This window comes from Lycium barbarum, chromosome 8 (assembly GCF_019175385.1).
Source record: "Lycium barbarum isolate Lr01 chromosome 8, ASM1917538v2, whole genome shotgun sequence".
NCBI classification, from domain to species: Eukaryota; Viridiplantae; Streptophyta; class Magnoliopsida; order Solanales; family Solanaceae; genus Lycium; species Lycium barbarum.
The window spans coordinates 128648193-128661053 of NC_083344.1; the positions used below are offsets into that span (position 1 = coordinate 128648193).

The window sequence follows — 12861 nt, forward strand, 5'->3', positions numbered from 1 at the left end:
TTACTGTGTGATTTCATTTCAACTTTTTTTTTTTTGGTTAAAAAGATTAGCTTATTTATAGAAAAAAAAAGTTCCTAATTTATGTATATCTTGTATATGTTAATGGTATATTTGTGTATTTCTTGAATATGTTGTTGGAATGAAGACTCCCAGCGGCTATTTAAGTGCTAAAAATTATAAAAAGTTGAGAATGTGATACAAGACTACATAAATAATTTAAAATAAAACTTCAAACTTAAATTGATAACATTGCAAATTCAAAACATACAAACTTGAACGGTTAACTTATTACAAATGAAAAGTTCAAAACGCTAGCATCGATGGAGAAATTTAAAGAAGAGATAAACTTCAAAGTTCAATTTTGTGCCTTTTGTCCAAGTGCCTACGTAACAGACGGTACCCCCAAAAACCGGTTTAGACTTATGGAAATATATTTGACCATAATATTGACATTTAACATGTTCCTCATCTACTCGCTCAAAATGCAACCACACCAGACTTGAAATTGATCTTTGGACTCGAGGAGGAGGTGGAGGATTATCATTATCCATTAAATTTAAATTTTGAAATTTGAACTTGGAAGCTGGAAGAGAGAGAGAGATTTAGATAAGTAGGAAATTTAGGGAAAGAGGAGAGTAGGGAATTGTGAGATAATATGGAGAAGAATGAATGAGATTTATAGATTGAAAATAGAGCCAAAGTATAATTTAAAGAACTTGATGGTTAAAATAAAGTTGACAACAACTAGGTTTTAAAGTATCAAACTTAATAAATTTTACTATTAGAATTTTTTTTAAATAATTAAAATATGGCCCGGCCCACTAACTAAAACCCAGCCCAGCCCACTTAGCCCACTATGTACCCCTACCCGGGTAGGGGGCTGGGCCGGACACCCCTTTCACTCCTCCAACCCGACTCCCAGCCCGGTCCGCCCCCGCCCCATGTGACCCGCATTTATATGACCTGGCCCGGCCCACTTGACAGGCTTAAATAGGACCCATGATTTTTAAGTCATGAGTGCTTACATGCTACTTTCTAACCTAAGGTTGTTGTACTAATCATAGAAGAGTGCTTACTCAGGAGCTCTTTATAATAAAAATAGTTGGATTTTACAGCCTCAGCCGAAGAAGACTGTTCGTATAGTAGTAAGAATGAGAATCGGTTAAGTCAATTTATTTGTAGGTCAATGTTCCCTTCCTAATAATTAGTTTCCCTTCTTTAACTACGTACTGAAATGTTTTAGTTCGCTAAATTTGAAAAGTCCAAATAGCGGGGACTTTATGAAGCTTGGATATAGTTTCCCGATCGAATGAATTACCAATTGCTACACTTGATGTTGGATCTCCTTATTTAAAAATGGGGATAAGTGAGAAGCCACTTTACAAGGTAGATTCACTCCTACATGCAACTGAATCTGCCTCTATATCCTCTTGCTTAGATTAAACGGGAAAACGCTTTCTATCATGGGTACGTTTCTCCTCTCCAACGACCATATTTTTCTCCAAAAATAAAAATAAAAAAAAATAATGCCTTTGTCGTTATTGCTTAGAAATATCACCGTCTTTATGGTTCATATTTCTCTTGGAAGATGAAAGTATCTATTCATTTTAGCCTAGAGAAATCTTGAACATCCAAAAGCATGATGCTTATCTTGAAAAGACCAATTATAGAGTAATCAACAAATCCGTGAAAGCAAATGGGACGAAATTGTTTAATAGTCAAATGTAATGGATTACTCCCAAATTAAAGAAGTTGTCATTCCTTTTCAAGAACGTGTACAATCAACGTCAAACTCAAATAATTGATTGATTGTCACTGGAGGACCTCTTAAATTTATAGCCTAAATGTTGCAACGCATGTAAAACCTTACAAGGTAAGAATTCCTCTACACTACAAAAGTACCAGCAAAAACCAAAGCTAGCTTCCAACCCTCAATGGATTTCCTTGAATATTTTTTCCTTTTCTTCACAACTCTTTTCGTTACTTATTTTATATGGTTCATCATATATAGAAGGACAACAACATCAGCACCAACAAATTGGCCAATCCTTAGGGAGTTGCCGGCAGTTATTGTGAATCTTTATCGTATCCATGAATACATGACTGAAGTTCTTATAGAATATGGTGGCACTTATGAGTTCAAAGGTCCTAGTTTTGTCAGTTTGGACATGTTTTTTACTTGTGATCCTGCAAATATCCATCATATCTTTAGTAAAAACTTCCCAAACTATCCAAAAGGACCCGAATTTCGTAAAATATTTGATATTTTGGGAAATGGGATCTTCAACGTTGATCATGAATTATGGGAGCTTCATAGGAAGACCACAATGTCCATAATGGGCCATGCCAAGTTCCAAACTTTGTTAGAGAGGACCATGTGGGACATTATTGATAAAGGCGTTCGACCAATTCTTGATGCTTTTGCTGAACAAAGCAAAACATTGGATTTGCAAGACGTTTTGCAAAGATTCACTTTTGATTCTATCACCAAGCTGTTACTTGATCATGATCCAAGAAGTTTGTCCGTTGACTTGCCTTATTTGCGATATGAAAAGGCGTTCGGCGATGCTCTTGATGCACTTCTACACAGACACATAATCCCAGAATGTCTCTGGAAATTACAAAAATGGCTGGGAATTGGTAAAGAGAAGAAGCTCATTCAAGCTCGCGAGGCTTTTGATCAATTCATATATCCTTGCATTTCGCGTAAGCTAGAAGAGTTGATGCACAAAAGTACAATTAAAGACGAGGAATTCGCATTTTTAACCACTTATATCAAAATGTACAACCAATGGAAAGATGGAGATTTGGGTACTTTGCAAACATTTCTGAGGGACACTTTCTTGAATTTGATGTTTGCTGGAAGGGACACCACAAGTGCAGCTCTCACTTGGTTTTTCTGGCTCTTGGCTGAAAATCCCACAGTAGAGACAAAGATTAGAAAAGAGATTCAACAACAATTGCATGTAAAAGAAGATGAAAAACTCAAGTTTTTCAACAAAGAAGACTCGAGAAAATTGATCTATTTACATGGTGCTTTGTTGGAAACTCTTAGGTTCTTTCCATCAGTTTCTTTAGAGAACAAATATCCACTTGATCATGACATCCTTCCAACCGGTCACCGTGTTAGTCCAAAAACAAGAATAATTCTTCCATTCTATACAATGGGGAGAATGGAGACTCTATGGGGAAAAGATTGTCTAGAATTCAAGCCAGAGAGATGGATTTCAGAACGAGGAGGGATCAAACACGCGCCGTCTTTCAAATTTCCAGCGTTTAATGCGGGTCCAAGAACTTGTTTAGGAAAGGAAATGGCGTTCATTCAGATGAAAATAGCGGCAGCCACCATCATACACAATTACAATATCCAATTAGTGGAACCAGAAAATATTTGTCCCACTACTTCTATTATCATGCAAGTGAAAAATGGTCTGATGGTGAAGGTTGATAAAAGGGTATAGCACATGCATCTCTATATGTCTTATGTATGTGGAATATATCCTCAGCTCTTTAAGAAAATCCTAATAAAATTGTTCTCTTGTTGACTGTTCTCTTTCTAATTCAAATGTCTACATGTTTCCGAAGAGTCCGGAGCCTAAAGGGTATAAAAATACACGATATAAACCAAAAGGGGATATTCAAAAATTTACATACCAAAACGGGTATAACGTGGGCTGATCCACGTTATACCCCAAAAAACTTTTTCGGCTGTCAGAAGCAGTCAACGAAAAATTAAAAAAAAAAAAATTAAATTGTATAACGTGGACTGATCCACGTTATACAATATATTTTGTATAACGTGGATCAGTCCACGTTTTACAATTTATATTTTTTTCCCAGCGTTTTACAAAATAGGAGTCCGGAACCAAAATGCCCGAAGTGTTTTTTCAATACTTTGACCAACGATTAGTCGTGTGTCAAGACTCCGAAACGTCAATATTTTATCTAGAACCTGATATTTTTTCTACGTACAATAGTGTAGGCCCAATACATCAAGGATACGTAGACGTTCGGATAGTCATTTTAGGGGTTGAAAAGGTGCCCGAAGTAAGTTTTGTTTGAAAAAACTTAGTGTTTTTTTCATACTTTGACCAACGATTAGTCGTGTGTCAAGACTCCGAAACGTCAATATTTTATATAGAACCTGATATTTTTTTCTGCGTACAATAATGTAGGCTCAATACATCAAGGATACGTAGACGTTCAGATCGTCATTTTAGGGGTTGAAAAGGTGCCCGGAGTACGTTTTGTTTGAAAACTAGTTGTAAAGTGGTCAAACTTTAGATGGCCATAACTTTGCGCTCGGACGTTCGTTTTGCGCGTTTTTTTTTAACTTGAGTATTTTTTTCGAGATCTACGCGGACAAGCGCCATAAGGCGGTTTGGCCGAGTCGATTTTTTAAAAAACACCTTTTATCCCATTCAATTTCAATTTTTCCCCAAATTGGCGTGAAATTTTCAGTTTTATTTACCTATAAGATGATGATACGCAATAGATTTCAATGTAAAAATCCCGGGGTAATGTAGCTGTGAATGTCAATTTCACTTCTGCGGTTTCAATTTTGAAAATAAAGCTGACTAATTTTCTCGACATTTAAAGTTGACTAAAATAACCTTACAGTTAAATACTAAGTTTTTTCAAACAAAACTTACTTCGGGTTCAGGAGCGCGGACTACAACTAGAAGGAGGAATGAAATGGATATAGCTCCTGCTCGCATGGCTAGAAAGTGTAGTACGTGCAAGCAAACAGGTCATAAAAAGAATTGCTGCCCCGACAGAAATCAGTAGTTGTTGTTGCTTGTTGGTTTTTATGTTTTTTCTTAAGTTGTACGATCGTTGTTTCCTTATGTAATCTTCCAAGAATATATAACATGTCTTGTGTCGTTTAATAGTTAGTATGTAATTTAACATTTATTACTCAGTTAATGTGTGACGTTTATTTAACTTATATTTTATTTTTTATTTCTGTTCGCATATATAACACATATTTAATTATTGCATGTGTTAAAATATTTATTTGAGTTAATCACTGAAATTAACTATATGCTTTAAAAATTAAAAAAAATCAATAATTTTTTTTTAATTAAAAACACAGCCGAATATGATTTAAATAGAGGCAACGTCTTACCAAGTATTTGTAAAACGGGGGAAAAAAATATAAATTGTATAACGTGGACTGATCCACGTTATACAATATATTTTGTATAACGTGGATCAGTCCACGTTTTACAAAATATATTTGTAAAACGTGGATCAGTCCACGTTATATAATTTATTTATTTTTTAATTTTTCGTTGACTGCTTCTGACAGCCGAAAAAGTTTTTTGGGGTATAACGTGGATCAGCCCACGTTATACCCGTTTTGGTATGTAAATTTTTGAATATTCCCTTTTGATTTATACCGTGTATTTTTATACCCTTTAGGCTCCGGACTCTGTTTCCGAACATGATACATGACCCTTTGCTTCTTACTTTATTTAGTCAATTATGAAGTCTTGTTTTGATTTAGCCACCAACTTGCTAAATTTGTAAAATACAAATTAAATCGAATTTCTTTGACACGGACAAAGCAAACATTTTAAGGGTCCTCTTATTTTCTTCTTGACCATTCATAGTCGAAACTCACCGACTTATTTAGTCCACAACACTCTTTATTTACTTAGAAATTCTTGAAACCGACATATTTCTGATCGAAGGCTGAAGTAGCACTGGTAAAATGAATAAAATAAATAAAATATTCCTCAACCCGCTAAAAATAGATTGGATAATCAATTTGTTAAAATCGGTTGAATATGAAACAATCCATATATATTATCCGCTGAAAAAAATGGAGTATAAATTAACCACGGATAACTCACCAAAACACTTTCTTTTATAGAGGGTAACATGGGAGAAGGCAGAAGTTCACGTACGGTTCCATCAAATTCAGTAGCTTTTGTTCAAATGATGTATTTAAATTAAAAAACACATTAAATATGTACAATTAAATTTAGAATCCAATTATTAGAACTTGAAGTCGTATGAAAGGAAGGCACATGTCATTCGATAAGTTAGATGGAAGCCGTAACGTTAATTTTTTATTCAATAACTCATAGATAATATGGGCGTCTTAACTCATTTTTTATCGATATTAAATGTGGAAGGATAGGATACTTTATTTGTTTTTGTCTGATCCGTTGATATTCGTGAACCAAGCACGTTAAGGGCTTTCAACTCATTGGGTCCATTACATATACCTTTGTTTGCCCGTATGGTTCTCTGAGTAGCCACTTATAACGTGGTCCAGATGAAGTATGCAAATTCATGATGAAATGGGGACCTCCATGTAGAGTGTTCTAGAGAGTCATAATTAATTGCAAGCGGGAAAATATGTCAAAACATCTCCTCAAAAGGTATTAGCAGACATCATTCTTAGTTCCAAATATACAGGATCTGTTCATTGTAATATACAAACGATCTACGCATTTGTAGTTTTAGAGTTTTCTTCAAGATTGATGTAAGGTAAAACTATTTACGGCTCCACGTCGTGAAGCGACATCATATGCTTTGCTAAAATAGATTTCGTGAAAAATTGACTTACATATTATTATGTTAGCTTTTCACCCCTAGTGATAATGTATGTAGTGAACGCAACAAGCACGGAAATAAGTTCTTTAATAGCAACGGAGCCAAATTTGAACTTTATGAGTTCTAAGTTCTACGATAACGATATCAAGCCTTAGTATTGAGTTCTAATAATTTTTTGTACATTTTTAGTAAAATTTCATATTACAAATATAGAGTTTAGACTAAACATGTTGGATTGACCAACTCGACAGTAAACTTCAAGCTCTGCCCCTACCTTTGATTGAAAACTCAAAAGTAACTATTACAATTTACAAGGGAAGGTTAGTACGTAGATCAAATTGTGACAATAGAAGAAAATACTGAAGGAGAAGAAGGAATAATAGGCTCAGAAAGAAAAAGGGAGAAGAGAAGCACTAAATTCGTAACTTATTATTGCTAACCGGGCCATTGGGGTGGTCTTTAATTTTTACCCCTCAAATTTGAAATCTTTAACTTTTGCCCTTCTCTTAATACTATGAAGTTTGGGGTTTGAACCCCGGCTCAGTAAAAAATTAAAAAAAATTAAAAAATCGCAAGGCAGAGTTTATAGCAAGTTTCGCAAGGCAGAGTTTGTAGCAAGTTTCCCTTGTAGCAAGTTTCGCAAGGCAGAGTTTGTAGCAAGTTTCGCAAGACAGAGTTTGTACCTGCAGGCAGAGTTTGCATAGTAGAGTTTCAAACTCTACCCGCATGTAGAGTTTTGTATGCCTGCAAGTAGAGTTTGCGTTCAAAATTCTGCCTGGGGCATGCAAAACTCTACCTGCAGGCAAAGTTTCAAACTCTACCTGCAGGTAAAGTTTTGTATGCCTGCAGGCAGAGTTTTGGATGCAAAACTCATGCAAAATTCTACCTCAGGCAGAGTTTCAAACTCTACTTGCAGGTAGATTTTTGCAAACTCTGCCTGCAGGGAGAGTTTTGTATGCGTGCAAGTAGAGTTAGCATTCAAAATTCTGCTTGAGGCATGCAAAACTCTGCCTTGTGAATCCCAACTTATGCCTTGTGAATTTTTGATTGAGCAAGGGTTCGAATCCGGAACCAAGGGGCGTCTAGGGAAGGGCAAAACTGAAAGACTACTAATTTAAGGGGCAAAACTTAAAGACCACCAATTTAATGGGCAAAGCATAAAGACCACCAATTTGAAGGGCATAATTTAAAGACCACCCAAAATGAAGGACAATCCCCCTAAAAAAAAAGTTGCCAAGCCCTATTCCCTTTTACAAGCCCAATAGTTGGATCCCAAATCAGCTATATAAGGCCTTCGGCCCTATTGCTTCTTCTCGGCCCAATTGGCCCAAAGCTCCTTGTGTGAGAGTAAGAATTCATGAGGTAATTTATTTGGGGTCATTTGCACGATTTCCCTTCAAAGGCGCTGGTCTTTAATTTTTGGCCCTCAAATTGGTGGTCTCTAATTTTTGTCCTTCGCTAAAAAATTTTTGGTTTCGGGTTTGAACACCCGCTCAATAAAAAACATTTTTTAAAAAAGCCGCAAGGTAAAGTTTGGATTCGCAAGACAGATTTTTAAGCTCTAACTTAAGGTAGAGTGGTGAAAGCAAAATTCTGCCTTCAGGCACTTTTTTTTTACTTGGTTGGAATTTTACAAACCTTTCCTTAAAGTCTGAATTTGCCTGAATAGGCCTAACTTTGCTACAAACTTCTGCCCTGCGATTTTTATTTTTATTTTTTTATATGTATTTGACTGAGCGGGGATTCGAACTTAGAACCCATGATTTTTAGAAGAAAGAAAAAAATTAAAGATTTTAAATTTGATTGCCAAAAATAAAGACCAGTGCCTTTGAAGGGCATTCCGCACAAAAAAAGGATTTATTTGGGCATCGCTATTTAATATGTACATATTTTTGAAATTTTTGCAAGTCTATCCGCTTAGGAAAAGCTTGAGATATGTTGTTTCCAAAGTTATATGGCTAAAGTTTAAGAATTTATATCTGAAGTTCAAGCAAAGAGCAATTGAACTTTAGCCGTATGTGTATGAACTTCAAGCAAAAGAGGCTGAGGTTCATGCAAAATGACTTAATCAAGCCACATATTGTTTAAATTTAGGCAAAAATGGCTGAAGCGAAAACAAAAATAACTGAACTTTGGAAAAAAGATGAACTTCAACCATATATATCTGAAGTTCAGGTAAAAATGGCCGAACTTCAGTCATTTGACACTTCAAAGACCGCATATCTAAAATTGTTTCGAAATTGGTAAACTTGTAAATTTTCACACACTACGAATATGACTTAAATGGTGATCTCAAAATCAGGTGGATGTGGACATCGGCCGACATGCTTACCAGCATTCACCTTGGCTTCGGGCTGATTCATAAATGGACAGGGTTTTGGAAGGCCCCAATTCATGAATTGTTAGTCATATACATTTTGCTGGACCACTAGTAGTTTCAGAGGCGTGGCTCTTCTAGGACCAGAAGATTTAAAGAAAATAAGGTTAACGATTTGACTGGCACTAGATAGTGCGGTACCACTTAATTTTGTCTTCTGAGTTCACAACAATATCGCTATCTTATCATTTCAGTTCTTCAAATGATGTAGAAAGATTCATTTACCAAAACTAGATGACAAAAAGTAATTAGACAAGATGTTATACAAACGTAGAAACTATAAGAACTGAAAGGTAGAGTCCATCTTCGGAAAAATGTAACCTAAAGATTGATACCCCCCTTTCGTGCTTAGATAAAGAAAAAAAACTACCTTCATTCGGATTCTCTAAAAGATGAAAGATCTAACATCCCATAACCATGCAGAAAAGAATTGGTTCTTAGGCGGACTTACGTTGATGCAAGCGATATCATCCAACACCGCTTTATCAAGATTTTTCACTAATTTTTTGGTACATAATAACCGAAAATAATACCTAAATATAAAATATAGGTGACAGATTTTAATAGAAGATCCATGCAACTAGTCAAAAATCATCTAAGTACTTGAGCAATCACTTATTAGAACAAGCTAGTGATAGAGACTCTTAAAGTCTGATTGGAGAGAGAGGGGATGCAATAAAAGTGTGTACATCTTGGTGAAAGAAAAGCTTAGACGACTATCATGATACATTTGAAAAAATAAACATTAATCTCGGGATAATTGTATTAATGTACTTGAAGGTGTTTTATTAAGATGATCATGTTATTGTGATTTGTTTCACTTCTTTATATATCAGCTTACATAAAATTCTGCGTACGTCACTATTCACCAATCTAGCACAGACCTCTTTGTTCTTGCATTCGGTATTAATTGGACATAAGAGGAACCCTTTTGACAAGCCTAACTTTCAGGCCGTCTTCCATTTGAACGATAATAGAAGCACTTGGAGAAATAATTTGATCTTCCACTTGGATATGGTAATTGTATATGATGGTGGCGGCCACTATTTTCATCTGAATGAATGCCATGTCTTTCCCCAAACAAGTCCGTGGACCCGCATTAAATGCTGGAAATTTGAAAGATGGCTCGTGTTTCAGTCCTCCTCTTTCTGAAATCCATCTCTCTGGCTTGAATTCTAAGCAATCTTTTCCCCATATAGTCTCCATTCTCCCCATTGTATAGAAGGATAGCACAATTCTTGTACTTGGATTAACACGGTGACCGCTCGGGAGAAATTCAAAGTCAAGTGGAATTTTATGCTCAATTGCAACTGATGGAAAGAACCTCAGAGTTTCACACAAAGCACCATGTAGATAGACAAGTTTTCTTGTTTCTTCTATTTTGAAAAACTTGAGGTTCTCATCTTCTTTTAGATGCAATTGCTGTTGAATCTCTTCTCTAATCTTTGTCTCTACTAAGGGATTTTTAGCTAAGAGCCAGAAAAACCAAGTGAGAGCTGCACTCGTGGTGTCTCTTCCAGCGAACATCAAATTCAAAATCGTGTCCCTTAAAAATTCTTGTACATTACCCGAATTATTATTTCCATTCGTCCATTGATTGTATGCTTTAATATAGGGAGTAAATAAGTCGAAGTCCTCGTCTTTGATTGTTTTGTGCATCAACTCTTCTTGCTTCCGCGATATGCAAGGATATAAGAACTGATCAAAAGCTTCCCATGCTTGAATGAGCTTCTTCTCTTTACCAATTCTAACCCATTTTTGCAATTTCCATAAACATTCTGGCAAGAAGTGTCTGTACATAAGTGCATCCACCACGTCGTTGAAAGCTTTTTCACATGGCACATAAGGTAAACCAATAGATAAACTTTTCGGATCATGGTCAAGTAACAATTTGCTAATAGCATCAAAAGTGAATCTCTGGAAAATATCTTGCAAATCAAACGTCGTGCCTCGTTCAGCAAAAGCATCAAGAATTGGTCGGAGCCCGTTTTCAATAATGTCCCACATGTTCCTCTCCAACAAAGTTTGGAACTTTGGATGGCTCATTAAAGACATTGTAGTCTTCCTATGAATCTCCCATAGTTCAGAATCAACATTGAAGATTCCATTTCCTAATATATCGAATATTTTACGAAACTCGACACCTTTTGGATAGTTTAAGAAATTTCTACTGAGGATGTGGTGGATATTTGCAGGATCACTAGTAGCCAACATGTTCAAGTTGGCAAGAATAGGACCATTGAACTCAAAAGTGCCCTTAGTTTCTACAAGAACATCAGTTGCAAATTCATGGATACGATGAGCATTTCGAATAAGCCCAGGCAACATTCCAACTAGTGGCCAATTTGTTGGCACATAGCTTAATTTCCACAATATATATCTAACGTACCACCATGTAGAATATGTTAAACATATGATGATAATCAATATAGAAAGAGAAAATTCAAGGATATCCATTTCTTTTTCAAACAAAGAAATGGAGAGGGGACTTGTTTAAGTGACAAGACAGTATCTTTTCAACTTTACATTTTATAAAGAATGTTGGGTGAATAAGACAGGACAAATTTGACCAGAAAAAACAAGGCATGGCCTCATATTTGAATTAGGCATTTTCAAAATCACAATCTTGGACCCCTACATGAGTTGATAAGCACAGGTGTCAATTTAAGCTAGCTAAGACCCCAATGATAGATGGATGTAAGGATGCGAAAATCTGGCAGGTAGGTGTACATACCAGTCATAGAGGATAGATTAGATACTTAGACATATGGTGCCATTTATATCATATTAATTAGTTGTCTCACCAGTAGTATGGGGGATGGATTGAATCCCTCGATCCTTAATTATTAAGAGATTTTTAGTTCGAATCTTAAATGTAGAGAAACTTTTGGTAGGAAGTGGTTTCCCCTTAAATGGACCTACGTGTAATAAAATGAAACTGTAAAACCGACAAAATAAAATTGTTTTTTATTGCAACTAACGCGCTTGACTAATAAGATAGAAAGAGCTTCTATTTCATAGACTTTTCCATATTCTCAATCGGAATAGTCAAGCCAACAATCTTTTTCTTTTATTAGGAATCGAATTCGAAAGAGACTGCATTAATAAGAGGTCCGATCCAAATGTATATTTGACGCCCGTAAAGCATTGCCCTGTGTATTTAAATTTGGTTTGGTATTAACTTTAAAACAAAAACAAAAATATTTTGTTTGATTTGGTATTTAACTAATAGACAGAAGCAAACGGACAAATATAAACATATTTGTTATTTTATATATACACATATAGATATTTTCATTATGGATATGTTTCAATTTTTTCTTCATAGATATTTCCGTCACCTTGAAGTCGATGCTATAATGATTGATAGAGAAACTATTGTCTGATCTGCTTTCTTTCTTTCTGAATCAGTTCAAGTATGGGAAAAAAATAAAATCAAGATTTGAGAACTGAAATTAAGGACTGTTATTCATGGATTGAAAGTTAATTGATACCATAATGCGCGATTTGTATATTCTTGTTGGAATGGAACAACAAAAATCCTCATGTGTTTGTAAACTATAAAGGATGAACCCAATGGTGGAGCCATGCAAAGTTTTCATTAAGGGGATTCAAAATACAAAAATATAAATATACGAAAAAGCCAAGGAGATCTATATATACATCAAAAATAGTTTTAACTTATATATACATTATAATTTTCCGATGAAACCCTTAGCTCTGGATATACCGTCTGTAGAGATGCTCTATCAACAAGTATAGTGTGCTGTGTTTATTGTTGTTATCGGTGTGGCATTTTTTAATGTACACAGGGGAATGTCTTATAAGTTTGCTGGCTGTGTTGATTAAAATCTGTTTTAGTTAAATAGAGAATAGTTGCATCTCATGTTACTGTTTACTTCTCAATTCTCAAAGGT

The 12861-nt window shown here is 35.3% G+C and overlaps 2 protein-coding genes across 2 annotated transcripts; one reads left to right on the forward strand and one right to left on the reverse strand.

The window, feature by feature from the left end:
• Positions 1–1612: 1612 nt before the first annotated feature.
• LOC132607341 (alkane hydroxylase MAH1-like) lies at positions 1613–3546 on the forward strand. Its single transcript, XM_060321275.1, has one exon. The coding sequence runs from the start codon at positions 1935–1937 to the stop codon at positions 3459–3461; it is 1527 nt and encodes a 508-aa protein (XP_060177258.1). The 5' UTR covers positions 1613–1934; the 3' UTR covers positions 3462–3546.
• A 5851-nt stretch (positions 3547–9397) lies between these two features.
• LOC132605476 (alkane hydroxylase MAH1-like) lies at positions 9398–11457 on the reverse strand. The gene has a single exon (XM_060318614.1). The coding sequence runs from the start codon at positions 11399–11401 to the stop codon at positions 9851–9853; it is 1551 nt and encodes a 516-aa protein (XP_060174597.1). The 5' UTR covers positions 11402–11457; the 3' UTR covers positions 9398–9850.
• Positions 11458–12861: the final 1404 nt, after the last annotated feature.

Coding starts and splice junctions, on each gene's coding strand:
- LOC132607341 (XM_060321275.1), top strand. CDS start 1,935: ATGGATTTCCTTGAATATTTTTTCCTTTTCTTCACAACTCTTTTCGTT.
- LOC132605476 (XM_060318614.1), bottom strand. CDS start 11,401: ATGGATATCCTTGAATTTTCTCTTTCTATATTGATTATCATCATATGT.